Here is a 26,170-nt window from a genome sequence, read left to right on the forward strand (position 1 = left end):
CTCCGGTAGATGCGGGATTACAGTGTGTGTGTCTGTGTGTGCGTGTCTGTGTGTGTCAGCACTGCACACACAGACACACAGCGTTGGAGCGGTAATGTAACAATACTTGCAGATCACCTGAGTGACATGAACTCCGCTTGTAGTTACTGTGAGTCAAAGCAATAAAACAGTGAGGTTGTTGAATATTTAGCTTTTTACTTTGCTTTGAGACTGACTAAGTGAGCAGAGCGGAGGTTAGCGCGTCGCTGTCTGGCAACCTGGAGTCTGGTGGGTAGGAAAGGGGGGACAACACGCTGCTGTGTTTTGAATTTGACTGCAGCAACAATTTTGGCCACATTCTTACATATCGCTCCTTTAACATCAGATCACTGCTGTATGTATGTGTGTGTGTAAGGTTGAGCGATCCTCGGTGTGTGACTGGAGGTTTCAGCATCTCTCCCAGCGGTGACTGATGTTTATCACGGTGTGAATACAGTCGGAGGAGGATGGGCTGTAGGCAGTGAAACTGAAAACTGACGGAAAACATCAGGTTGTAGTCGGTTGAATGTTCAATTTCCCAAGTTTTCCTCTGCATGTAAACATGCTGTAAAAAATGAGCACACAGACCCTGGAGCCGGAGATCAGCAGAGGAGCTAACTCTGTTTTCAACTCTGCTAGCCGCCATGCGGCTCCTTTTTAGCAGTAGTTAAGGAAAACAGACAGTTTTTTTTAACACTGTAAAACTTGTGTTACATAAAGGAATAATACAGCAGTAGTCTCCCTGTGTCTCTTCTAATTCTGCCTCTGTCCTGAACTGTGTGCACGCATTCTTGAGCCCAGGAACAGTTTTATATTAATAAAATGTATAAAGTTCCAGGGGGACTTACAGGCTTGTGGTCAATGAAGGCCAAGGTGCATTCCCCGGTTGTGTGGCGAACCGTTTTTGCACCGCAGCCACGGCCAACTTTGTAAGAAGATGGAGGAAGCAAGGCTGGCAGCTGCCTCAAGGCAAGTTCCCCAACAGCATCTGTAGGAAGACATAGGTATCAATACGATGTGGAATGGCACCTGTGATTTTGTCTGTTACATGCAGCCAATTCCCGCCCTGCAGCTGGTTAATTTGGAGATCAGTTAATCCCACTATTAAAAACTGGCAGAGGTGGGGCTCCCGGAGGAAGGGGTGTGCCCACTGTCTTTTTAGAGGGACACTACATGGAAAAAAGGAAGAACCCAGAAGCACCTGGGAGTGTGTGGTGTCGAAGCAACAGAGAGACTGTCACCGTTGTTGGGACCTCAACCCACATGTTCTCAAACAAAGGGCCATAAAACCAGCAGGGGACAAGGAATGCGCGACAGCAGACAACGCCCGTTAAATCACACCTAGGTATGATTCCACCCAGACGTTCAAACTCTGGCCTCCCATTGGTCAGTACCTGGGGGAAACCCCAGGGAACCCCGTGACGTCACCGAAGGTTTAAATGCTGCGGCGACGCGCAGCCCCATGCTTTTTCCCAGGTAACGAAGTGCTGCAAGGAGCTCCGGCTTCACGCGACCAGTTACTAAAGGGGGCGCACCAAACGTTTGGACTCAATACCTAGGCCGCAGTTCTGAGCTTGCTGGACAAGTAAACTGCCTCAAGTTTCATCTGAAACACCTGGATCCTGTGGAGACCGCCGCGCAACCCGCCGCTCTCTCCCTCCTACATCTGCCGCAGAAGTGAAGAACGCCTTTCTTCACGCGCCGACGCCGGACTCCGCCGAGGATCCCGCCGATACAGAGTTAACTCAGCTGGCCCTCCTTTCTGCCACCCTTCCAGAGGACGACCAGTTTTATCCCGCTGTGGGACGCTACAGCAGCCCCAGGCCATCAGGTCGACGGACCTCATCAGCACTGGGAAGCACGCTTCAGTAAGAGAGCTTTTGTCTGGGCAGCGACTAGAATTAAGCGTGATTTTATTAGGACCTCCGCGTCCTGTTATGTTGATTGTGATTTTGCTGTATGTTTACTAGTTGTATTAACTAGAGTGGTCGATCGATGTTTACTAGTTATATTAACTAGGTCTTAGTCACGTGCTGAACGCAATTCTCCGTATCCGCGTCAGAAGACCAGTGAAGATATCAGAGTGCAGCTCTTTTATTCTCACTGTGGTAGTTGGATACCGATTGGGTTCAGCCCTGACTAATATAACCGATCGCCCCTTTTAGCCGCCGTTCTCCCTCTTCTCTCTCTCCCTTTTCCTCTCTACTAACTCACACACACGTGCGCAGCCGCGCACCCACACACACACCCACACACATATACCTGCCTATGTAACACAACGGGCCGCCATAAGGGACTCCGCCCCAAACACGCGTCCCAACACGAGAGTTTGTATCAGAGTGATCGGTGTGAGCGACGTGACTGTGATCATTGTGTGTGGACCTGAGGAACACGTGGAAACAGCCACATCGTGTCCATTGTCTCACTCGAACGAGCGCGCCGTCCGTGACGCCATCCGACGTCACTCGACGCCCTCTGACGTCACTCGACGTCTCTCCTCCCCCTCTTAGGCTACACACACACACACACACACACACACACAGCCTATATACACACACACACACACACACACACACACACACACACACACCTATACAGGTACGGGTGGTTTATAAGGTCTTTTTTCCCATACCAGTTCATACCATGGTTTATGGAGGCACCACTTTCCTGTGGTTGTAGAGAGCTGTAACAAACATTAAGCTGGTATTTCCGAATTTAGAAAAATTCCCCACTATTCAGAATTCAATTCTAGTAAAAGAATCTGGAGATATGAAGGCCTGACATTCTACAGGACTGTGAGGACGGGGCGGGAGGAGGCGTTTCCAGACATGAATATGACTTAGGAGGACCATCCTGGTATATCGAGACATCACTCATACACATACACAAGCCTATCAAACCCTTAGTTATGAGGACCAACCTGCTATAACTGGACATCACTCATACACATACACAAGCCTATCAAACCCTTAGTTATGAGGACCAACCTGCTATAACTGGACATCACTCATACACATACACAAGCCTATCAAACCCTTAGTTATGAGGACCAACCTGCTATAACTGGACATCACTCATACACATACACAAGCCTATCAAACCCTTAGTTATGAGGACCAACCTGCTATAACTGGACATCACTCATACACATACACAAGCCTATCAAACCCTTAGTTGTGAGGACCAACCTGCTATAACTGGACATCACTCATACACATACACAAGCCTATCAAACCCTTAGTTATGAGGACCAACCTGCTATAACTGGACATTACCTATACAAGCCAAGAAGCCAAGGACCAAAGGACTTAACGACTTCATACCTCTTGTCCTGACCTCTGTGCTTTTACACCTGAAAGCCATCACTAACCCCGTGCAGTTTGCCTACAGAGCCAACAAGTCTGTCGGCATTGCAGTAAACTTGGCCCGTCACTACATCCTCCAGCACCTGGACTCCACAAGAACCTATGCCAGAAATTGCAATATGAAAAATTAACAAAAGAAATATCATCCGAAGAAATTGACAAGGCGATCTCCTCCCTGAAGTCTTCTAAGTCTCCAGGGACTGACGGATTTCCAGGAGAATGGTATAAATCACTGAGGGAACAATTAATACCAATACTACATAAAAGCTTCAATTACACCCTGAGGGAGGGAGTCACCCCCCCATCCTGGAGGGACGCTACCATCTCTGTGATTCCAAAAGAGGGCAAGGACCCGAAAGAATGTGGCTCTTATAGACCTATCAGTAGCTGTGTTTACATGCGCAAATTTTCTTAATCAGATTAAAAATTTGAGGGATCGGAAAATCCGAACCCACTGTTTACATGGGCGCAAAATCAAATAATCCGATCATGACGTGCGTACTCATGCACCGAGCTTTATTCAGAATAACAGCATTTTGACATGCAGAGCTGTCTTTTTCCCTAAAACAACAGCAGAAGAAGAGTTGTACTTCCTGTACTACTGTGAACAAACCAATAAACGCGGAAGTGGCTCAATTTATCCCATTCAGTAGCCTACTCAAAATGGACCTGCGCCAGATTTTAAGAGCTGTTGCTGTACTCCTATATCGTTATTAAGCAACTCAGCAACGTGTACTACTGTTTCTGCCATTGATAAATCTCACCGGACCCATGAAAAGTGCGGATGTGAACACGCCATATCCCGCCCTCTATACACCCAAACACAACCATATGGTCAATGCACGTGCATATTAATTAGCCATGTGTGCTCTGGAAATTTGTTGAGTTACGTCAGTGGAAGACGGTGAAGACAACGGACAGAGAGCGGGGAAAGAAGCGGGATTACTCTGAAAGCAAGATACACTGCGATATCGGGTCGGTAGGCTACTACTCGCGCTCTTCTTTCTCTCCTCTCATCAGCTCCAAACTCACTCGTCCACCTCGTTAACTCAGGTGACAGAATAACAAGTCTCAGTAGATCCGTGTGCGCTGCTGTCAGGGTGTTTTTAAACTTAGCGGGTTTGATTCCTGTCGGACGTTACACTGGAGTGTGTAAAAGCAAAAATGAATAGGCTAAATAAATAAGAACCGAGTAGAACCGTGTACAGCCGTGTCGCGCTAGTGGGAAAGGAAGTAATGATCGGAATAAGTGTTTACATGGACCTCGTTCGGAATAACGATCGGTATAAACCACCCCTCTCGATCCGAACAGAATTTCTTTCGGATCGAGCCGAATCCGATCAGAATCTTCCAATTGACGTGTTTACATGACACATTTTTATTCGGATCAGCCCTTTATTCCGAATATTTGTGTCCATGTAAACGCACCTAGTGTTTTAAATCAAGATTATAAATTATATGCAACTATTTTAACTAAAAGATTGGAGGAAGTGATCCCTTTTTTGATAGACGAAGATCAAACTGGATTTATTAAATGTAGACAAACACAGGACAACATAAGGAGAACCCTCCACACCATTGAACACATAGAAAGGGAAAAAAATTGGAGCTATTCTACTTAGTATGGATGCGGAAAAGGCATTTGATTCCGTGGGGTGGGAATTTCTTTATGCAGTCATGGCAAAATTAGGCTTCCATGAGAAGTTCATTAAAGGCATCAAAACACTATATACATCCCCCGTAGCCAGAATCAAAGTAAATGGCGGCCTGTCAGAAACTATCCACCTGCAACGCGGTTGTCGCCAGGGCTGCCCAGCCAGCCCAGTGCTCTTTAACCTAGATATTCCGTTTCATCTGGAATGGAAAAGGTCCCAGGGTGAGATACAAAACTTTACAGCTGCCAAAGTATAGTGGGGGGATGGGCTTACCGAGGCTCAAAGATTACTATTTAGCAGCACAAATAAGACCACTGCTGCTCTGGTGCAATAAAGACTACTTCGCAAAATGGAAAGATGTAGAGCTATCACTGTCAGACAGGCCTATACAGAGTTTACTAGGAAGCCCAATAGAGGCTAAAAAACATGATATCCAGAGCCAGATTAGATTCTCTATAGAAATCTGGTTTGGCTTGGTGAAACAACTTAACATCCAGAAAGAAATTCGAATTTTAATGTGGCCAACCCATGACCCAGATTTCAAACCAGGTATGAATGACGGAGGCTTTACTCAATGGGCGAGAAAAGGACTCTCCACATTATGCCAATTAGTTGAAAACCAGGAATTCATAGACTTCAAGTCCATATCAGATAAATTCGGCCTAGCTCGGCAGGATTTTTATAGGTACCTTCAACTCCGGCACTACTTTGACACGAACATTAAAGGGCTAATACAGGAAAATATATCAGGTATTACCAAAATGTTTATCAAAGCCTATAACACAAAACTGTCCAGAAAGATAATTGGCAAACTATATAGACATATAGCTGAATTAAGAGGTCACTCAACAAATTATATTAAGGCGAAATGGGAAAAAGGGTTGGGAATCGTAATTACTTCAGAAGACTGGACAAATGTAATTAACACACAAATTACTACTACAGCCTCACAACTATGGAGGGATTTTTCCTGGAAAAACTGCATCCGATTCTTCATAACACCAAAGCAGAAGTCTAAACAGACAGGACAACAACCTACTTGCTGGAGAGGATGTGGACACAGTATGGCAGATCATACACATATATTCTGGAGTTGTACCATGCTTAAATCCTTCTGGCAAGGAGTTCAAAGTACTATCAGTGAGGTCTTGCAGTATAATTTTAATTTCACTTGTTTATCATTCTACCTGGGTAATATGGACACAGAATTACCAAAAAAAGACAGATACCTCCTAAAAATCTTCATGGCTGCCAGCAAAAAAGCCATAACAAGAAGATGGCTCAATACAGAACCTCCCACAGTTAATCAGTGGGAAGCCTTAATTAAAGACATCCAAACAATGGAACTACTGACGTTTAGTCTCAGATTACAAAGGGACAAAGGTGATGCCCTCTGGGAAAAATGGAGCACTTATATTACAAGAAGAGGTGATAATCAACCTTAATGCTATGTATATCCTGGTTTTAAGAACGACTATGACCATATTGCTGTAATGTATGTGACATATGACCTACTCGCAACCCACGGTTCCCCCATGTTGTGTTCACGAGTGTTCATATGTATGTGTGCATTTGTATATGAATATGTAGATGATTATTTAGTCACATGGTTGTAAGCGAACATGTGTACTCGAGATAACACGTGTTTAGACGTACAGTATCTGTGCATATGCTTTTGTTTTTTCTTTTTCTTTTTGATGTTTCTTTTGTGTTTATAAGGGCACAACTTGGCAAGCATTTGTACTATTTAGCCACATCATATTGTAGCCATACCTATTTTTGTCTATTATACTGATGCTACCTATGTTTTGTGCAAAAAAACCTGAAAAAATAAAGTTAAAAAAAAAAAAAAGAACCTATGCCAGGATCCTGTTTCAGGTTCTGCTTCAGGAGAAGCTCTCCCAGCTGAGCGTGCCTGACTCCAGCTGCAGGTGGATCACAGACTTCCTTTCTGACAGGAAGCAGCACGTGAAGCTGGGGAAAAATGTCTCAGACTCACAGACCATCAGCACCGGATCCCCCCAGGGCTGCGTTCTTTCTCCTCTGCTCTATTACCTGTACACATACAGTTGCACCTCCAGTCATCGGTCATGTCTGATGGTGATGAGTCTGCCTACAGATGGGAGATTGACAATCTGGTGACTTGGAGCAGACAGAACAACCTAGATCTCAATGGCCTAAAGACAGTGGAGATGGTTGTGGACTTCAGGAAGAACTAAAGCCTCACCTGCCTCCATCACCCTCTGTGACTCCACAATCGACGCAGTGGAGTCTTTTCGCTTCCCGGGAACTACCATCTCCCAGGACCTCATCAAGAAAGCCCAGCAGAGGATGTACTTCCTGCGGCAGCTGAAGAAAATAAACCTGCCAAAGACAATGATGGTGCACTTCTACACTGCCATCATCAAGTCCATCCTCACCTCTTCTATCACCATCTGGTTCGCTGCTGCCACTACCAAGGACAAGGGCAGACTGCAGCGTATCATTTGATCTGCTGAGAAAGTGATCAGCTGCAATCTTCCATCCCTCCAGGACCTGTACAACTCTAGGACCATAAAGCGTGCAAGTAAGATTGTGGCTGACCCCTCCCACCCCGGTTACAGACTCTTTGAGACACTCACCGCTGGCAGGAGGCTGCGGTCCATCAGGACCGAAAGCTCTCACCACAAAAAAAGTTTCTTCTAATCCACTATTAGCCTTATCAACAAGTTCTGGAGCCCCCTCTGACACTGACTCTCTCCCTCTCCCCATCCAGATCGACATGCTACATTAACGTAGCATCTTCAGACTTTCTGCATAACATTAACAGTCTTTATTTATTTGTGACCACTTCAGCCTGTTGTATATCTGCACATTTATAGAATTCTGTGAATACATTGTAAACTCTCACTGTTACATGTCATATACTTGTGCCTCAGTTTGCACTACAGCTCCTTCGTTGTAGAAGATTTTGTATATATGTTTATATTGTTTAGATTTTAATACTTGTTTTTTTATCTTCCTATATTTTTTACTTAATGTTTATTCTGCACTAACTACCCCAAGTCAAATTCCTTGTGTGCAAACCTACTTGGCAATAAACTTCTGATTGAACTGATGAGTCTGAAGCCTATTAAACCCTTAGTTGTGAGGACCAACCTGGTACAACTAAACATTACCTATACACAAAAATCCATAGAACACTAGCTCAGCCTTGATCAATGGAACACAGCACTAATTGGTGGGCAAGTTTTAGTTCTACAGTATGATTTTGCTGAGTTCAACCTCTTTAGTTAACATCTGTAAACAATGACAACCTCAGTAATATGAGAAATTGATTTATTTTAAAAGGGATAAACTGGGCATTTATTAAACGAGTGGCTGACATGCTCAGCAGCTTGAACTTCTGCTCGAATTTCTCTTGTTTTACATTCACCTTTTCAAGGGTTCTTATTGAAATTGTGTCAGCAACTAGAGGAAAATAAATTCAATGTTAGATCACAATTTCTTTCAATGAAAAACACATTTATTATAATGAGACTTTGAATCTTTATAAAACGTTCTATACAAGTTTAACATAACACGTATGCATAGAATTCAAGTGCAAAAAAGGTTCAGAGTAAAATAATTGATAATATAATAAAAGAGCACAATAGTCAGTCAATAACAACAAAAGAAATTGGGCAATATCTACTAGTATTTCTAGTACTGCTCAAAAGTACTGCTCAAAACATAAACGTAAAAATAAAAAAAAAGGGGCTCTATGCGACCTGTTTATTTTTAAGCCCCCTGTTCCTCACAAAATCCCTGATATTTTGAACAGTTCTATGCTGCAAAACAGGATCCTCTGCAAGCCTGCACTGCTCACACTCCAGTTTGGATGCAAGGTGTCCCTTAGAAATATGAGTTCCAAGGTATTTTGTGACTGCTTTGACTTCACTTTCACGCCATGGCTTTTTGACGTTCTATAAAAGTTTAACATAACACGTATGCATAGAATTCAAGTGCAAAAAAGGTTCAGAGTAAAATAATTGATAATATAATAAAAGAGCACAATATTAGTCAGTCAATAACAACAAAAAAATTGGGCAATATCTACTAGTATTTCTAGTACTGCTCAAAAGTACTGCTCAAAACATAAACGTAAAAATAAAAAAAAGGGGCTCTATGCGACCTGTTTATTTTTAAGCCCCCTGTTCCTCACAAAATCCCTGATATTTTGAACAGTTCTATGCTGCAAAACATGATCCTCTGCAAGCCTGCACTGCTCACACTCCAGTTTGGATGCAAGGCGTCCCTTAGAAATATGAGTTCCGAAGTATTTTGTGACTGCTTTGACTTCACTTTCACTCCATGGCTTTTTCACGTATCTTCTTGACACTGCCAATCACAAGAACATATTTTTCTTGCTTAGATTGTGAAGATATCCAATACAGCTAAATAGTTGACTTTGTTTTTATGTTCTATACAAATGTAATGTTCACCACTGTAATAGAATAAAGTGTTATTCAATTACAGTGGTATATGAAGACAGCTGACCGACACGAATGGACGACTCAAAAGACACAACTAAGATCTAAACTGAACAAATACCATCAACGCAACACAACCAGCATGCCTTGGGAAACCACACAGATAGGGTCTTTCCAGAGGATATAAGATGAAGTATATTAAACCTAATTCAATTTAGTCAAATTCTTTCTTGGGTCATCACCTCAACTGTGCTACTGCACTGTTGTAAATGTAGGAAAAGCAGCTTTTACCTTGGGAGCTGGTGACCTCCTGGGTTTTCAACTGTTTTGTTTTTCCTGCAGAAAACAAGAAATGCTCTTTTGAGAATAGCTTGTACACACTACAAACCATTTGTGGAAAAGTTGCTTAATTTTCAAAGCCAAATTATAATATTTACAGTATACAGACTGAATAAGCTGTATCTTACGAGAAGTAGACACTATAAGATAAAAACTCATTGTGGAAGTGAACAGCCAGTCCCTCTGTATGGTGCTATGTGTTTTTGCAACATGCTTACAAGTGTCAAAAAGAACAAACTATAAAAGATCGCTCACTTAGCTAACAGAGTAAATGGTCTTCTTCACAGTATCCCCAAAGTTACAACACATAAAAGACAATATTCATTTACATAGGCTGATAAGACTCTAGCCCTGGAGGAGCTGTAGATGTGTATAAATGGAACTCTCACCTGAGGCTGCATTTATTGTTTTGGGAGACTTCAGAGCCAACATGAAAAGGGTTCTCCCAAAAATACAACCAACACATCACTTTTCCCACTGGGGGTGAGCAGACTCTGGATTACTGCTACACCTGATTCAGAGACAGCTACAAACCCCTACCCATCCTATCTTGAAAATCAGACCACTGCAACATCAATGAATATCCACATATGTAGCCCACTACAGACTCTAAGTGCACTGGTGATGTGGTCCCTACAGCTCCTATCTGCACCTACCCAAACCAGAAACCCTGGATCAGTTAGGAGATTTGTGCTAAGTTTAAGGCACGAACAACAAGATATACAGGGACAAAGTGGAGTCGGACTACAACAGCTCTGACTCCATGTGGAGCGGACTATGGTGCATCAGACTACAAAAGGAGAAATAGAGACATTGGTCAGCACACCACATTGCTCCTGGACGAACTCAACACATTCTATGCTAACCAGCTGGTGTTAGATCAACAACCTCACTCTGAACATCAGCAAAACTAAAGAGATGATCGTGGACAGGAGACAGCAGGGTGACAGACACCTGCATATAACAAATAAACCTGAAATTCGATAAGACCTTTATCCCCTGTTATACCTACCTACATCCTCAACATGACCCCCACCCTAAAATCACACATTATACCTTTAGAACTCTTAGACTCATCCTGGGTCAATGACAACTTTTTTTCTTTTTACTAAAACTCTGAACACAAAGACAGTTAGGCTTTGCTCAGAGTGCAGACAAATCAGATATGTTTATCAAATCCTATCTTTATGACTGACATATCAAGAACAGTAATGGCAGCTTGACACCAACGGCATGTGCACTACAGTTGATGTTTTGACAATCTGAAACCTACACCACAAAAAAAGATTTGCTGTTCAAATCTTAGTCTCTCTACAGGTTTTAAGTAGCATCAACATAACTTTTAATGTTACACTACCTAAAAAGAAAATCAATCCATGGCAGCAGCATAATAATAATAATAATAATAATAATAATAATAATAATAATATTTACCTTTGCGGTTGCTGGCCTCCTCCTGGGCTGAATGCATACGTTTTCTTTTGCCTGGTGAAGAAGAACAAATGTTGAAATCAATTCCTCAAAATTTCTGAGCATCAGGAATCTGAACTTTTATTTTGAAAAGCTATGCAATAATGTAACTATTTTATTTGGAACCATATACATTGTAGAGGCAAATTTTATCACTCAATGTCTAAAACTAAAACATCTCAAAATAAATTGAAGTATCTCCAGTGATACAATTATATCCAAAAAACATAATATAACACAAATCTTTTCATCGTTGACAACAAAACCAATTAACCATGATACCCAAAGTGATATTGATAAGTAGATGGCTGTGTGCATAGGCCTTCAAATTAAGCCAAAGCACATGACATTCAGGCCCTACCTGAAACTAAGACTGACAGTAGTACAACATTCAGGGGTGCAAACTCATCAGGGGTAAAAAAGGTGACAAGATACCGACCCCCTAGGGGGGTCCGGGGGCATGCTCCCCCGGGGAATAAAAAAAAGAAAAACAACTTTAAAGGTGAATTTACAGTCAATTTTAGCACGAGACTAGGGTCCAGATTTACTCAGGTTTGCACAGCTTTTGCTCCTGTTAAACCTGCACAACCTGTCTCTCTGTGTTTGGTTTTGAAACATGTGAAGAGGGTCTTCAGCCTATGCAGGTTTAGCATGAGTAAAAGCTGTGCAAAACTTGGAGAATCTGTCCCTCGATGTCCATCAGATGAACCTTGCAAACCTTGCCTTCAAACTAAATAAAATTTAATACAGACTGATTGATTCATTGTGAAACATTTATTTATTGATGTAAATGTGTTTTGTGTATGTAGGCAATGCTCCGAGGCAGCGCTGCTCTTTCTGTCCAATAACACACATGAAGCTTAAAAATGCCATAGGTTACATAAAACATATTAAGCGGCAATATGTATTTAAAAGATGTTCAAGTAAACGGTTCGGTTCACGGTTTTGTGGTCATGGTTTTCGGTTCGGTTTGGTATACTTTGATCGTTGGGAATATCAATCATGTCTTGTATATTCAGGTTAAAACTTAAAGAATGAGGCAGTCTGACATCTGATACATTATAGTGACAGTCTGAGGTTAAAAGTAGGTGAGATTCTGGCTGCAAGAGAGGAGACATTGATAGTTCCAACATGTTTTAATTTATTGGGCAAAGAAAGTTATCTAACAAATGCTAAGAACAATTAGATATTCACTGAAATATATAACCTATATTTATTAATTGTGGTTCTTACAAAAATTATATCTTATAAAATATAAAAGCTAAAATGTCTCTTAAAGCTCTGCCCCTTTAATTAGTGCATACAAAATAATTTAACTTTAGCCTACTACTTTTACAACCACATTATTTACCAGCAACATAAAGTGAAACAGAGGCAGAGGTGTCCTGCCACAGTCAGTCAACCTCCTCCTCCTCTTGCTGCTCCTCCTCCTCCTCCTCCTCCTGCTGCAGCTGCACAGGTCGCACTGGAGCTAGTCTCGCTCGCCAGACCCTCCTCCAGAGAAGAGGGAGACACTGGAGCTAATAAAAGCTAAACGCGCTAATCGGCCGCGATCGCGATCATCACACACACGCGGTCCCATACAGCACCTACACAACACTGCTGGCGCATCTTCTAGCTCCGACTCTTTCACTCGCCATGCTCAAAAAGTTGCGTTAGTCTGTATTAAAAGAGAAGCTTCAGGTGTGTATTGCTGGACAGAAGAGGAGCGCTGCCACCACTCGCTGTCATCCAGATAAGGTGCACGCGCCTTAAAGAGACAGGTGCATTGCTTCGGCTTGCCTCGCCGGACCCCCGGACCCCCCCCTCTCAAATTTTTTTTTATTGCGGATTTACACGAATCACACAAACTACCCATTTGGGATCCAAAACGGCGAATTTCGCCGAAAGGTGACAAGTTTGCACCCCTGAACATTTGAAGTACAAAATAAAAGTTATGAATGACTGGAGACCTACCATTAGAGCTGGTGACCTCACTCAGCTGATTCGTTTTTTCTACAGAAACAAAAAATACCTTTTGTAAGAATAAAACTCCAAACCAATTCTTTAGTAGTACCTCCAATGAAATAAAAATAAAGAAAAATCTGTGGTATTCCCACACATTACCTTCTGAGCTGGTGATCTCCTCAGGATTCTCCATCCCTACATTTTCAAGATAAAGCAAAACAGGCCTGTGTCATCAAAGTAATGATGACAAAAGTAATGGAGTCTAAATGTTTTCAGGATGTGATTTTAGTTTTGCGATTTAAGCATGATCCTGACATGCATATTTGTTCAGATATGATAAGATTGACTTTATTGATTCCACACTGCAGACATTCACTTGTTACACCGGTTCACAATATACAAGGTGGATAATAAAATACTCATAAATAAATAAATAGGGTCATCCTGGTGGCTCTGCTATATACATACATACAGTATCTGTCAAATTTTGGACATCAGGGATACCATAACTACTACTACAACTTAATTGAGTAGTGCTTGCCATAATATGAATTATTACAGCAGTTAAGTTATCTTCACTTTTATTAATTGAAAGCTTTACAGATGACCTTTTGACTCAATTTTTTTAAGCTGCAGCCAAGTCATATTCCCCATTTGCAATTTGTGAATCAAGTTGTAAGTTACGCTACTTGACAATTGCTAAAGAAATGACACAATGCATAAGATTTCAGCGCCACTCCACACATAGCCATGTTTTCTAATGCAGACAGACTGACAACAGGAAACTGACAGCAGAGAGACAGACAGAACACAGACAGACAGAGAGACAGGGCACAGACAGAGACAGACAGACATACAGACAGGACACAGAGAAGACACAGACAGCAGAGAGACAGACAGGATACAGACAGAGACACAGCAGAGACACAGACAGACAGGGCACAGACAGCAGACACAGACAGACCTTTACAAAGATAAATTGGAGTTTTCATCAAGAGGTCAATTAACTACATTCATTATTGAGGCTGTGGTTTATAGAAGCATTGAACTCTTACAATATATTGAGATGTAGCTCCCTTTTATATAAAGCAATAATAAAGCCACAAATGTGGAATTCACATAGAATGTGTACTCCAATGTTAGACACTGAACCCTTCACTGCATTTTCGAAGAATACATATGTTACATACCCTGCAGTCCAAGGACAGGTTCTGCCACTTCATCTCCATCATCTTCCCCATCATCGTCACTGTCTCCACCATTGTCCTCATCATCTTCAGCATCTCCATCAATCGGTTCCAGTTCATCTAAAGAAAAGCATGTTGATGAACACATAATTTTCATACATTGTATTATTTACTAATTAATAATAATATCATAATACTACTATCATCTTTCACAAAGTGTTCTCTATAAAATTCTCCATTCCAGACTAACTGCTTGTTATTGAATTTCTTGTTCCTTTAATGTATTGTACTACCTGTAATGCATGATGTAACTGTAACAAGCTATTAAAAATAAAGATAAAAAATAAAAAGTACTCTTGCCTTCAATCTCAATCTCATCAAGAGATTTTCCTTGGAATTTCGTTAGAGATCCCTTCTCCATGGCAAGCAAAAGCTTTGAGATTTTCGCCATTTCAATTGTTGCCTCTGGGAGTCTATAGAAGTCTCTGTGGACTCGAATATCATGCCCTAAAAAATTAGCCAGTTGGTCCAGCTCATTGTTCTTCAAGTTGAGAATCTGGGAGAGTGTCGCTACATGCTTGCGAAGATGCGTTGACCTTAGATATTCTGGATTCTTTGCTCCACATTGACTGGCAAACATCCTGATACAGTCCTGCCCCCTGTAGAAGCTTGTGGAGGGACACTGTGACCTTCCAAATAGGAAGGGGTTGTCATTGTGCACATTGCATGCATCTCTTTTATTTGCAAGAAGTGTTGCTGCAGTAACAACCTCAGGGTTCATCAAAAGAGCAACTTTTCTCCCTCTTTTTCCTATGATTTCTACCCTGCTGAAGTGCCTGGTCAGTCTTCGTTCAAATGGTGTGAGACCAACAGCTATGTCCTCATGGAGCTCGGTCGTGTCTCTTTTCTTGAAAGACTCCAGTTTCATTTTCGACACTTCTCCTGCACGACGTCTGTTGAATATAATTATTTGCGCAAGAGTTACCCTGGCAAGTTCGGCATATGCCTGTGGAGACTCATTCTCTGTTAAATTTTTAACAGCGTCAGCAGATTTTTGTTCCAGGTACTGGTGGAACCGCTGCACGTCCTGAGTAAATGGAATGGTTGACGGTTTGTTGAACTTTGCTTTGTTCAAAGTTGCAAGAGCAGTGTGTGAGACAAGATCAGTCCATTCTTTTGTACAGAGAGCTTGGAATCTTTCAGCTGCGCTGATCATTTTGTCATCTTCTGCTGCAATACCCCTGCAGATCATAATATCCCCGATCTTTTTTAGGGAATGCCCTAATTTCAAAGCAAGACTCGGAGTGTGATATGAATGCGTGTCTTCATGAAAGCCTGCAACATCTCGCACAGCCTCAATGACTTTATAAAAATTGTTCGGTTTTGCAGCATCTTCAAAACTAAAAATTGAATGATTTTTTCTCAGGCTCAACAAGAGCCTCCCCATTTCTCGAACCTTCTGTCGTATATATTCATTTTTTGTTGGATCGTTGCCGTGTTTATTGTAAAAAGACTGACCGAGTTGCAGTATGAGAAAATCGTTCCGGACAACAGATGCAATCTCGTCCTGTTTCATGTTCCCAAGGACCTTCCAGAAACCAGGAGAGATAGCTTTGGAAGATGTTGCCTCTGCAATATCAGCCAGTGCAAGAACTTTGGTCTGACCAGTTGCTTCGGTGTCTGTTGCAGTTTTTGAAGGGCATCTACGCAGGTGGCGCCACAGTTCTTTACGTACAAACATACCTTTGCAATACAAACAATGAACATACATTTTTTTGTTTAGTGGCTGTTTTTTTCCCGGTCTTCTTTTTACTTTCAGATGTCCACTCTGATTCTCCATAACCGTTTGGTTGTGTTGGTGATTCCCTCGGTTACGGAGCTTTTCGAGCAATCTCTTTCTCTCTTTTGAATGTGGAGGAAACATGAATGCCTCAGCAATAGCTGGTTCTACTTTTTCATGTTTTTTAAGGTGCCGTGCAATCTTAGACTGAGGGATATTGCAGACATAACAGTAATTTTTGTTGGTGCAAATGTCTTTGGGGTTTGGGTTTACAGTGTCTGATGTGCTCTTGGAAGCAGCCCCGTCTCCATCTTCAGCACAGTCTATGTGTTGTGCAACACTCTCTGTACTGTCCTTATACCTTGAGGAAGTTGAGGAAGTTGATGCAGTGAGTTGATGAGGTGTATAATCATCGTCAGTGCTGGATCCATCGCTGATTTCTGCTTCATGAGGTGCATAGTCTTTATCAGATGTGGATCCATCACTATCTGATGAAGTCTCTGCAATGACGTCTGGAGTTTCCAGACTGGAACGTTGAATGTCCTTTAGCTAAGAAAATGAAAAAAGAAAAAAAATTAAAGGGGTAGTTCAGGATTTTGGACATCGGAACTCATTTCCAAGTGAGCCAGTGTGTTATTTATCATTGGAGACCGTTTGCAACACTTTTCATTCAGTCCTTCTAGTTGCAGAAATTGCTGATGCTAAGCTAGCGCAAGTCGTCGAGGGTATCTGCTAGCCTGCCAATGAAAACAGTTTTACCCACTCCATAGTACACCCGAGGCAAACCAATTATAATGCCCGAATATCGGTGTAAATGTCTGTGTTGATAGAATAATATTAGAAATAAAACTATCCTTGTATTGCAATGATCACATTACATTTTGGGGGACTACTTTCTGGTAAAGGTAAACAGAGAAGCACACTCCAGGTTAATATCAGTCCGCCGCTGCCATAGCCTGCTTCCAAATACAGGGATTATAAACTAAATGTAATGCAATGGTAAGTTTATTTCTAACATTATTCTATCAACACAGACATTTACATAGACAGTCTGGCGTTATAATTGGTTTGCCTTGGGTGTACTGTGGAGTGGGTAAAACTGTTTTTATTGGCAGGCTAGCAGATCCCCTCGACTTGCGCTAGCCTAGCACAAGCGTTTTCTGCAACTAGAAGGACTAAATGAAAGTGTTGAAAACGGTCTCCAATGATAAATAACACACTGGCTCACTTGGAAATGAGGTCCAATGTCCCGAACTACCGCTTTAGGTCACAGTTTAACGCTAAAATCTGTGGTGGAGGAGTTAAATAAAGTAAATGTACCGGTGATGAATTGCTTTTGATGAAACATTTTTTGTGCCATGATCTTGAACACACTGAAAAGCACATAAAAAAATGCTTTAGTTTTGAACATGCTATGCAAAGAAATGTATTTATAAGATGTAGGTAACTCCAGTAAGAACTTATCTATACTTAAATGATTGTTTAGCTGAAATTTGTCTCAACAAAAGTAGAAACAAAAGATAAAAATTTGTGACAATGATACTCACATTTACATGTCAAAGCAAACCATTTTAGACTGGAGACGGGTCCAGTGCAGTCTTGACAATGGTTCAAAGAAGAGACGACTGCACTGACAACTTGGTGGTGGCACTAAGAATAAATAAATTAAGAACAAACTTTGAGTCATATATGAAGGAATACGATGGTCCTCACAAGGAGAGCTGTCCTTACAACTCAGTTTAGAGATGCACCACTGACACACAAGTGACACAACTTACTCACACAATGGGCTCACCTCTATTCAAATTTGACAAGTTATGTGCTGTCCTTATAAGACACACTGCGACCTGACAGCCTTAACCTTATCAGGTATTTTGAAACATTCCACCATCTTCTGTCTGACCCAAAGTGCAGAGATACTGGAGTGCAGTGTTTCCCCTATATTCATTCAGATTACGCTAGATTACGAGCGCCACTGCTAATGTCAACGCGCTACTAAGGATTTTTACTCACACTGTGTGAGCACAACGACACACGGTGTTATTTCGGACTTTTATTGAGTCATTAATTTGCGCAGCAAATCATGTGAGACCCTCCTCTCATTCTTCAGAGGACATTTATGTAAAATGTAACGCTCATGCTTATAAACGTTAGAGTAGCGAGTAGCATGAGTAGCGTAAAGTCAGCGTAACGTAGAGTAGCGCAGCTCCTTATGGAAATGTGCAACAAGTGAGCGAGCAGAGAGAGTGACTAAAGTGATAAAAGCGAACAGAGTGGCAACAGCACAGAAAGAGATTAGCAGGAAGTTGGCAGAACATGTAGTTTGTCAGTTAATAAATGCTACAGCTTCTGAAGCCAACGGTAACAGTACGTTTTTAGCTGCTGAGTAGCGTTAGCTACATGAATTAGCTGCTTGTCATTACTATGTGTGTGTGTCCAGAGGAGCAGAGAGAGATGCAAGGAGAGGTGCGAGGAGAAGGATCTAGAGAATTTTCCACAATGAATATAGTTCATACTTCATAAAAACGAGTGTCCATCTAAAAACAGCCCAGTGCAGTACTTTGCCCTCCCCACCTGCATCAAACATCTTGTGAGTGTGTGAAAGAATATATTCTAATACTCACTTCATCAGCTGGCGTGTCAGACGTTGCACTGCTGAGTGTCAGAGCCTTGCTCGTCTCACCACAGAATTCCTGGAGATAAGAGAAAGGTGCAAATAAAACAATTGGAATAGTAATGAACAGTAATAATGAATTGTCATGCAGCAATTATTGTGCTACAACACTGGCAATATGTACAACAGACATCACATTGCAGCAAGTAGGATGACGTGTTGTGTAGGTGCTTTTTTCACACTATAACCAAAGACAACAAGTGGCTGTGATTTTACAAAACACAACTTGCCGTTTTGTTTTCTGTTGAGGCTGTTTTTTTTGTCTTGGACGTTTGGGGTTCCTTATGTGGTGCCTGCAATTGTACAGAGGAAATGTATGCTATTGTCATATCATTTCTCTATAAATCTGACCTTTTTGTACATCATATTTCATAATTTACAGGGATGTGTGTTGATTCACAACATATATACACTATAATACATTATTTCACTCTAACAACTTTGACCGCTCAAGCCCCTCACGACACACGGTGTTATTTCGGACTTTTATTGAGTCATTAATTTGCGCAGCAAATCATGTGAGACCCTCCTCTCATTCTTCAGAGGACATTTATGTAAAATGTAACGCTCATGCTTATAAACGTTAGAGTAGCGAGTAGCATGAGTAGCGTAAAGTCAGCATAACGTAGAGTAGCGCAGCTCCTTATGGAAATGTGCAACAAGTGAGCGAGCAGAGAGAGTGACTAAAGTGATAAAAGCGAACAGAGTGGCAACAGCACAGAAAGAGATTAGCAGGAAGTTGGCAGAACATGTAGTTTGTCAGTTAATAAATGCTACAGCTTCTGAAGCCAACGGTAACAGTACGTTTTTAGCTGCTGAGTAGCGTTAGCTACATGAATTAGCTGCTTGTCATTACTATGTGTGTGTGTCCAGAGGAGCAGAGAGAGATGCAAGGAGAGGTGCGAGGAGAAGGATCTAGAGAATTTTCCACAATGAATATAGTTCATACTTCATAAAAACGAGTGTCCATCTAAAAACAGCCCAGTGCAGTACTTTGCCCTCGCCACCTGCATCAAACATCTTGTGAGTGTGTGAAAGAATATATTCTAATACTCACTTCATCAGCTGGCGTGTCAGACGTTGCACTGCTGAGTGTCAGAGCCTTGCTCGTCTCACCACAGAATTCCTGGAGATAAGAGAAAGGTGCAAATAAAACAATTGGAATAGTAATGAACAGTAATAATGAATTGTCATGCAGCAATTATTGTGCTACAACACTGGCAATATGTACAACAGACATCACATTGCAGCAAGTAGGATATACGATGGTCCTCACAAGGAGAGCTGTCCTTACAACTCAGTTTAGAGATGCACCACTGACACACAAGTGACACAACTTACTCACACAATGGGCTCACCTCTATTCAAATTTGACAAGTTATGTGCTGTCCTTATAAGACACACTGCGACCTGACAGCCTTAACCTTATCAGGTATTTTGAAACATTCCACCATCTTCTGTCTGACCCAAAGTGCAGAGATACTGGAGTGCAGTGTTTCCCCTATATTCATTCAGATTACGCTAGATTACGAGCGCCACTGCTAATGTCAACGCGCTACTAAGGATTTTTACTCACACTGTGTGAGCACAACGACACACGGTGTTATTTCGGACTTTTATTGAGTCATTAATTTGCGCAGCAAATCATGTGAGACCCTCCTCTCATTCTTCAGAGGACATTTATGTAAAATGTAACGCTCATGCTTATAAACGTTAGAGTAGCGAGTAGCATGAGTAGCGTAAAGTCAGCGTAACGTAGAGTAGCGCAGCTCCTTATGGAAATGTGCAACAAGTGAGCGAGCAGAGAGAGTGACTAAAGTGATCAAAGCGAACAGAGTGGCAACAGCACAGAAAGAGATTAGCAGGAAGTTGGCAGAACATGTAGTTTGTCAGTTAATAAATGCTACAGCTTCTGAAGCCAACGGTAACAGTACGTTTTTAGCTGCTGAGTAGCGTTAGCTACATGAATTAGCTGCTTGTCATTACTATGTGTGTGTGTGTCCAGAGGAGCAGAGAGAGATGCAAGGAGAGGTGCGAGGAGAAGGATCTAGAGAATTTTCCACAATGAATATAGTTCATACTTCATAAAAACGAGTGTCCATCTAAAAACAGCCCAGTGCAGTACTTTGCCCTCCCCACCTGCATCAAACATCTTGTGAGTGTGTGAAAGAATATATTCTAATACTCACTTCATCAGCTGGCGTGTCAGACGTTGCACTGCTGAGTGTCAGAGCCTTGCTCGTCTCACCACAGAATTCCTGGAGATAAGAGAAAGGTGCAAATAAAACAATTGGAATAGTAATGAACAGTAATAATGAATTGTCATGCAGCAATTATTGTGCTACAACACTGGCAATATGTACAACAGACATCACATTGCAGCAAGTAGGATGACGTGTTGTGTAGGTGCTTTTTTCACACTATAACCAAAGACAACAAGTGGCTGTGATTTTACAAAACACAACTTGCCGTTTTGTTTTCTGTTGAGGCTGTTTTTTTTGTCTTGGACGTTTGGGGTTCCTTATGTGGTGCCTGCAATTGTACAGAGGAAATGTATGCTATTGTCATATCATTTCTCTATAAATCTGACCTTTTTGTACATCATATTTCATAATTTACAGGGATGTGTGTTGATTCACAACATATATACACTACAATACATTATTTCACTCTAACAACTTTGACCGCTCAAGCCCCTCACGACACACGGTGTTATTTCGAACTTTTATTGAGTCATTAATTTGCGCAGCAAATCATGTGAGACCCTCCTCTCATTCTTCAGAGGACATTTATGTAAAATGTAACGCTCATGCTTATAAACGTTAGAGTAGCGAGTAGCATGAGTAGCGTAAAGTCAGCATAACGTAGAGTAGCGCAGCTCCTTATGGAAATGTGCAACAAGTGAGCGAGCAGAGAGAGTGACTAAAGTGATAAAAGCGAACAGAGTGGCAACAGCACAGAAAGAGATTAGCAGGAAGTTGGCAGAACATGCAGTTTGTCAGTTAATAAATGCTACAGCTTCTGAAGCCAACGGTAACAGTACGTTTTTAGCTGCTGAGTAGCGTTAGCTACATGAATTAGCTGCTTGTCATTACTATGTGTGTGTGTCCAGAGGAGCAGAGAGAGATGCAAGGAGAGGTGCGAGGAGAAGGATCTAGAGAATTTTCCACAATGAATATAGTTCATACTTCATAAAAACGAGTGTCCATCTAAAAACAGCCCAGTGCAGTACTTTGCCCTCCCCACCTGCATCAAACATCTTGTGAGTGTGTGAAAGAATATATTCTAATACTCACTTCATCAGCTGGCGTGTCAGACGTTGCACTGCTGAGTGTCAGAGCCTTGCTCGTCTCACCACAGAATTCCTGGAGATAAGAGAAAGGTGCAAATAAAACAATTGGAATAGTAATGAACAGTAATAATGAATTGTCATGCAGCAATTATTGTGCTACAACACTGGCAATATGTACAACAGACATCACATTGCAGCAAGTAGGATATACGATGGTCCTCACAAGGAGAGCTGTCCTTACAACTCAGTTTAGAGATGCACCACTGACACACAAGTGACACAACTTACTCACACAATGGGCTCACCTCTATTCAAATTTGACAAGTTATGTGCTGTCCTTATAAGACACACTGCGACCTGACAGCCTTAACCTTATCAGGTATTTTGAAACATTCCACCATCTTCTGTCTGACCCAAAGTGCAGAGATACTGGAGTGCAGTGTTTCCCCTATATTCATTCAGATTACGCTAGATTACGAGCGCCACTGCTAATGTCAACGCGCTACTAAGGATTTTTACTCACACTGTGTGAGCACAACGACACACGGTGTTATTTCGGACTTTTATTGAGTCATTAATTTGCGCAGCAAATCATGTGAGACCCTCCTCTCATTCTTCAGAGGACATTTATGTAAAATGTAACGCTCATGCTTATAAACGTTAGAGTAGCGAGTAGCATGAGTAGCGTAAAGTCAGCATAACGTAGAGTAGCGCAGCTCCTTATGGAAATGTGCAACAAGTGAGCGAGCAGAGAGAGTGACTAAAGTGATAAAAGCGAACAGAGTGGCAACAGCACAGAAAGAGATTAGCAGGAAGTTGGCAGAACATGTAGTTTGTCAGTTAATAAATGCTACAGCTTCTGAAGCCAACGGTAACAGTACGTTTTTAGCTGCTGAGTAGCGTTAGCTACATGAATTAGCTGCTTGTCATTACTATGTGTGTGTGTCCAGAGGAGCAGAGAGAGATGCAAGGAGAGGTGCGAGGAGAAGGATCTAGAGAATTTTCCACAATGAATATAGTTCATACTTCATAAAAACGAGTGTCCATCTAAAAACAGCCCAGTGCAGTACTTTGCCCTCCCCACCTGCATCAAACATCTTGTGAGTGTGTGAAAGAATATATTCTAATACTCACTTCATCAGCTGGCGTGTCAGACGTTGCACTGCTGAGTGTCAGAGCCTTGCTCGTCTCACCACAGAATTCCTGGAGATAAGAGAAAGGTGCAAATAAAACAATTGGAATAGTAATGAACAGTAATAATGAATTGTCATGCAGCAATTATTGTGCTACAACACTGGCAATATGTACAACAGACTAGGGATGTCCCGATCCGATCACGTGATCGGAAATCGGGGTCGATCACGTGGTTTCAGACTCGATCGGAATCGGACGTTACATCCCGATCAGGAATCGGATATATTACATATCTACATGTCAGAGTTTTCCTATCTGTCTAAAGCTAAGACGGGCCGCATGGGGGGCGTTCAGATGTATCATCTTTTACTGTAGACGTTCGTCATGTGCGCTCATTACCCAAAGCGACCCACATTCGGTGCAGCCTGCTTGTGTTTTGTGCATGGTCTGTGGCGCACAGCTCCACGGTGTGTGTGCGTCGTCGCGGTAACGATATGAAATGACGGCGCTTGCGAGAGTGTGAGAGACGATCGTGTCACCGTGTCAGCTCACTGTTTGTTTGTGTGTGTGTGGCTGCGTTGTTTCACTGCTGACTTCCAAGCAGCTTGTTGTTGATGTTTGAGCGCTACACACACCTGCAGCAACAACAGTCACTGCAGCTTCTACTGAGAGCGAGTCCGACGTAACGCACGTGAGACCGACACACGGACCGACCGCGCAGATGTCGCGGACATTGTTAAACTTCTCATACTGTTGAATAAAAAACTACCGTTGTGTTGCGTGATGGCAGATACAGAACCAGGTATTTATTTAAAGTTAGAGAGGGAGAAGGAACAAGGTGAGCTGGGGGAGGGAGGGAGGGAGAGAGAAGGAGCGGAGTGAGTGAGGGAGGGAGAAGGAGCGAGGTGAGCTGGGTGAGGGAAGGAGGGAGGGAGGGAGGGAGAAGGAGCGAGGTGAGGGAGGGGGGGCAGACAGGCAGGAGAGGATGGGATCAGGGGAGAGAGGCTGGTGATTGAGAAAGACATGATAAGCTATTTTATTTTTGACCAAATGTTCTTGTTGTTGACTTCTGGATAACGGCATTAATATTATACTGTGGAGCTACTGTGCTAATATACATTGAGAGTTTACAATACTGCAATAAATGTCATGGGCTTGTTATTGAGGTAGAGTATTATTGTGAGATTGTGATATTGTTACATCCCTAGTAGAGCCCAAAGAACAGAAAAATAGTGGGATGATACAGTTGATCTACATTAAAAACTTTACTGCGTTGCCAAAGTATCGGATCGGGACTCGGTATCGGCAGATACTCAAAATCAAATGACTCGGACTCGGACTCGGGGGCAAAAAAATGTGATCGGGACATCCCTACAACAGACATCACATTGCAGCAAGTAGGATATACGATGGTCCTCACAAGGAGAGCTGTCCTTACAACTCAGTTTAGAGATGCACCACTGACACACAAGTGACACAACTTACTCACACAATGGGCTCACCTCTATTCAAATTTGACAAGTTATGTGCTGTCCTTATAAGACACACTGCGACCTGACAGCCTTAACCTTATCAGGTATTTTGAAACATTCCACCATCTTCTGTCTGACCCAAAGTGCAGAGATACTGGAGTGCAGTGTTTCCCCTATATTCATTCAGATTACGCTAGATTACGAGCGCCACTGCTAATGTCAACGCGCTACTAAGGATTTTTACTCACACTGTGTGAGCACAACGACACACGGTGTTATTTCGGACTTTTATTGAGTCATTAATTTGCGCAGCAAATCATGTGAGACCCTCCTCTCATTCTTCAGAGGACATTTATGTAAAATGTAACGCTCATGCTTATAAACGTTAGAGTAGCGAGTAGCATGAGTAGCGTAAAGTCAGCGTAACGTAGAGTAGCGCAGCTCCTTATGGAAATGTGCAACAAGTGAGCGAGCAGAGAGAGTGACTAAAGTGATCAAAGCGAACAGAGTGGCAACAGCACAGAAAGAGATTAGCAGGAAGTTGGCAGAACATGTAGTTTGTCAGTTAATAAATGCTACAGCTTCTGAAGCCAACGGTAACAGTACGTTTTTAGCTGCTGAGTAGCGTTAGCTACATGAATTAGCTGCTTGTCATTACTATGTGTGTGTGTGTCCAGAGGAGCAGAGAGAGATGCAAGGAGAGGTGCGAGGAGAAGGATCTAGAGAATTTTCCACAATGAATATAGTTCATACTTCATAAAAACGAGTGTCCATCTAAAAACAGCCCAGTGCAGTACTTTGCCCTCGCCACCTGCATCAAACATCTTGTGAGTGTGTGAAAGAATATATTCTAATACTCACTTCATCAGCTGGCGTGTCAGACGTTGCACTGCTGAGTGTCAGAGCCTTGCTCGTCTCACCACAGAATTCCTGGAGATAAGAGAAAGGTGCAAATAAAACAATTGGAATAGTAATGAACAGTAATAATGAATTGTCATGCAGCAATTATTGTGCTACAACACTGGCAATATGTACAACAGACATCACATTGCAGCAAGTAGGATGACGTGTTGTGTAGGTGCTTTTTTCACACTATAACCAAAGACAACAAGTGGCTGTGATTTTACAAAACACAACTTGCCGTTTTGTTTTCTGTTGAGGCTGTTTTTTTTGTCTTGGACGTTTGGGGTTCCTTATGTGGTGCCTGCAATTGTACAGAGGAAATGTATGCTATTGTCATATCATTTCTCTATAAATCTGACCTTTTTGTACATCATATTTCATAATTTACAGGGATGTGTGTTGATTCACAACATATATACACTACAATACATTATTTCACTCTAACAACTTTGACTGCTCAAGCCCCTCACTGATTATGATACA

At 42.0% G+C, this 26,170-nt stretch overlaps 1 protein-coding gene and 1 pseudogene across 1 annotated transcript; one reads left to right on the forward strand and one right to left on the reverse strand.

Annotated features, from left to right (window-relative positions):
* Window positions 1-26,170, forward strand: part of LOC146975284 (uncharacterized) — a 143,214-nt pseudogene that overhangs the window by 68,978 nt on the left and 48,066 nt on the right.
* On the reverse strand, window positions 14,262-26,061 carry LOC146975287 (uncharacterized). Its single transcript, XM_085794590.1, has 10 exons — window positions 26,047-26,061; window positions 25,646-25,714; window positions 23,313-23,381; window positions 22,183-22,251; window positions 21,076-21,144; window positions 19,944-20,012; window positions 18,837-18,905; window positions 15,256-16,761; window positions 14,436-14,552; window positions 14,262-14,270 (listed from the first exon to the last, which is right to left on the reverse strand). Exons 1-10 carry the CDS (start codon window positions 26,059-26,061, stop codon window positions 14,262-14,264), a joined length of 2,061 nt encoding a protein of 686 aa, XP_085650716.1.

This window comes from Trachurus japonicus, chromosome 13 (genome assembly GCF_045865225.1).
Source record: "Trachurus japonicus isolate A0001 chromosome 13, Traja_1.0".
In the NCBI taxonomy this organism is placed as follows: domain Eukaryota; kingdom Metazoa; phylum Chordata; class Actinopteri; order Carangiformes; family Carangidae; genus Trachurus; species Trachurus japonicus.

Excerpts from the sequence above, each read along its gene's own strand:
- LOC146975287 (XM_085794590.1), bottom strand. Across the intron at positions 21,145-22,182 it reads CTGACACGCCAGCTGATGAA|GAATTCTGTGGTGAGACGAG; the intron begins GTGAGTATTAGA and ends TCTTATCTCCAG. Across the intron at positions 20,013-21,075 it reads CTGACACGCCAGCTGATGAA|GAATTCTGTGGTGAGACGAG; the intron begins GTGAGTATTAGA and ends TCTTATCTCCAG.